The sequence below is a fragment of the Symphodus melops genome (genome assembly GCF_947650265.1).
Source record: "Symphodus melops genome assembly, chromosome: 5".
Classification (NCBI taxonomy): Eukaryota; Metazoa; Chordata; class Actinopteri; order Labriformes; family Labridae; genus Symphodus; species Symphodus melops.
This window is the reverse complement of record NC_136695.1, coordinates 1,172,852-1,174,221: the sequence shown is the minus strand read 5'-3', so window position 1 is coordinate 1,174,221 and position 1,370 is coordinate 1,172,852. Positions and strand designations below refer to the sequence as shown.

The window sequence follows — 1,370 nt, the reverse complement described above, 5'->3', positions numbered from 1 at the left end:
AGAGAGAGAGAGAGAGAGACAGAGAGAGAGAGAGAGAGACATGAAAAAGACAAAGAAGAGTCGGAGAACTCACCGTGATGATCGCCTTCCCCACCGTCCCTCCTGGTCTCAGCAGAGCTTTACACAGTTTCCTCTGATGGACGATCTGCACACACACACACACACATACACACACACACACACACACACACACACACTGTCAAGTTAGACAGTGTAGGGGTAGAGCTCTATGTTAAAATGTCCAACTTTACAGCTGCAGTTCCTCTAGTGTCCACTAGAGTCTGTCTCCTGCAGTGAGTCAGTCTCCATAGAGCTCTATGTTAAAATGTCCAACTTTACAGCTGCAGTTTCCTCCAGTGTCCACTAGAGTCTGTCTCCTGCAGTGAGCACTGAGACATGGATGAGACACGATTCTTTGGTGGATTTGGACAGAAACGTGTCAGCCTCTCCCTTTCAACCTAGAAGCTTAAGCCCCGCCCCCTCTTGTTGCTCTCCTGAGCGTTTCCTCCTCCCACGAGCAGAAACCTCCGTCTCTCTGCTCCATCTGTCGGTGGAGGATCTGGCAGGAGACGCTGCTGGCAGAGAACGACACGAGGAGACCACACACTTCTTCTTCTTCTCTGCTCGTTAAAAGTCGTCTATTACGACAAATGGAAAACAGCGAGCAGGAATCCCCGAGAGCTTCAGCACACAGAGACTTCCTGATGAGACGCCTTCACTTCACGTTATAATGAGCAGCAGATGGACTGATTCTCCTCCTCGCGCTGAGACGGACTCTTTTATTTCCTCTGACGGCGAGAAATGTCAAACTTCACATCCTGAAAACACATTTTAACTTCCTGCTAGCGTGCCTCACCTGTTTGCATTACAGCATAGGGGGGCGGTGGCCTTCTTTGAGTGACAGGTGGGAGCTGTTAGCTGACCTTTAACCTTTGGGCCGTGTTTGTGCTGTTGGAGCTTGCAGCAGTTAACAGGTGGCGTCATGGTAGCTAATTCCAATAACTAATATGCTAGCAGGCGTTTGAAATGGCGCCCTCGTGTGGTGACGAAGGGGTGAGGCAGGTGTGTGTGTGTGTGTGTGTGTCTCACCTGTCCCAGCGTGCACTCCACTGATCCCAGGAAGTCCGCCTCCTTCAGCCCGTTGTGGCTGCTGTTGATGTCGAACAGCTCGAAGCGCAGACGCTGCACCTCTTCAAAATAAAAGTCCAGAGTGAAAACCTTGGAGTAGGTCGGGTTCACCGTGCTGCGGATCACCTCGGTCCGGTCCACCTGCACACACACACACACACACACACACACACACACACACACACACACACACACTCTGTTTGTTTGTGTGACTGGTGAGGAGGCGGAGAACCAGACGTGAT

At 51.3% G+C, this 1,370-nt stretch overlaps 1 protein-coding gene across 1 annotated transcript in view; it reads right to left on the bottom strand.

The window, feature by feature from the left end:
* Positions 1-1,370, bottom strand: part of cpne4a (copine IVa) — a 25,226-nt gene that overhangs the window by 3,706 nt on the left and 20,150 nt on the right. The window contains exons 3-4 of the mRNA XM_079342744.1: positions 1,090-1,269; positions 74-145 (exon numbers count right to left, since the gene is read on the bottom strand). Of these exons, the coding sequence (XP_079198870.1) occupies positions 74-145; positions 1,090-1,269 (252 nt within the window). The remainder of the gene's footprint in view (positions 1-73; positions 146-1,089; positions 1,270-1,370) is intronic.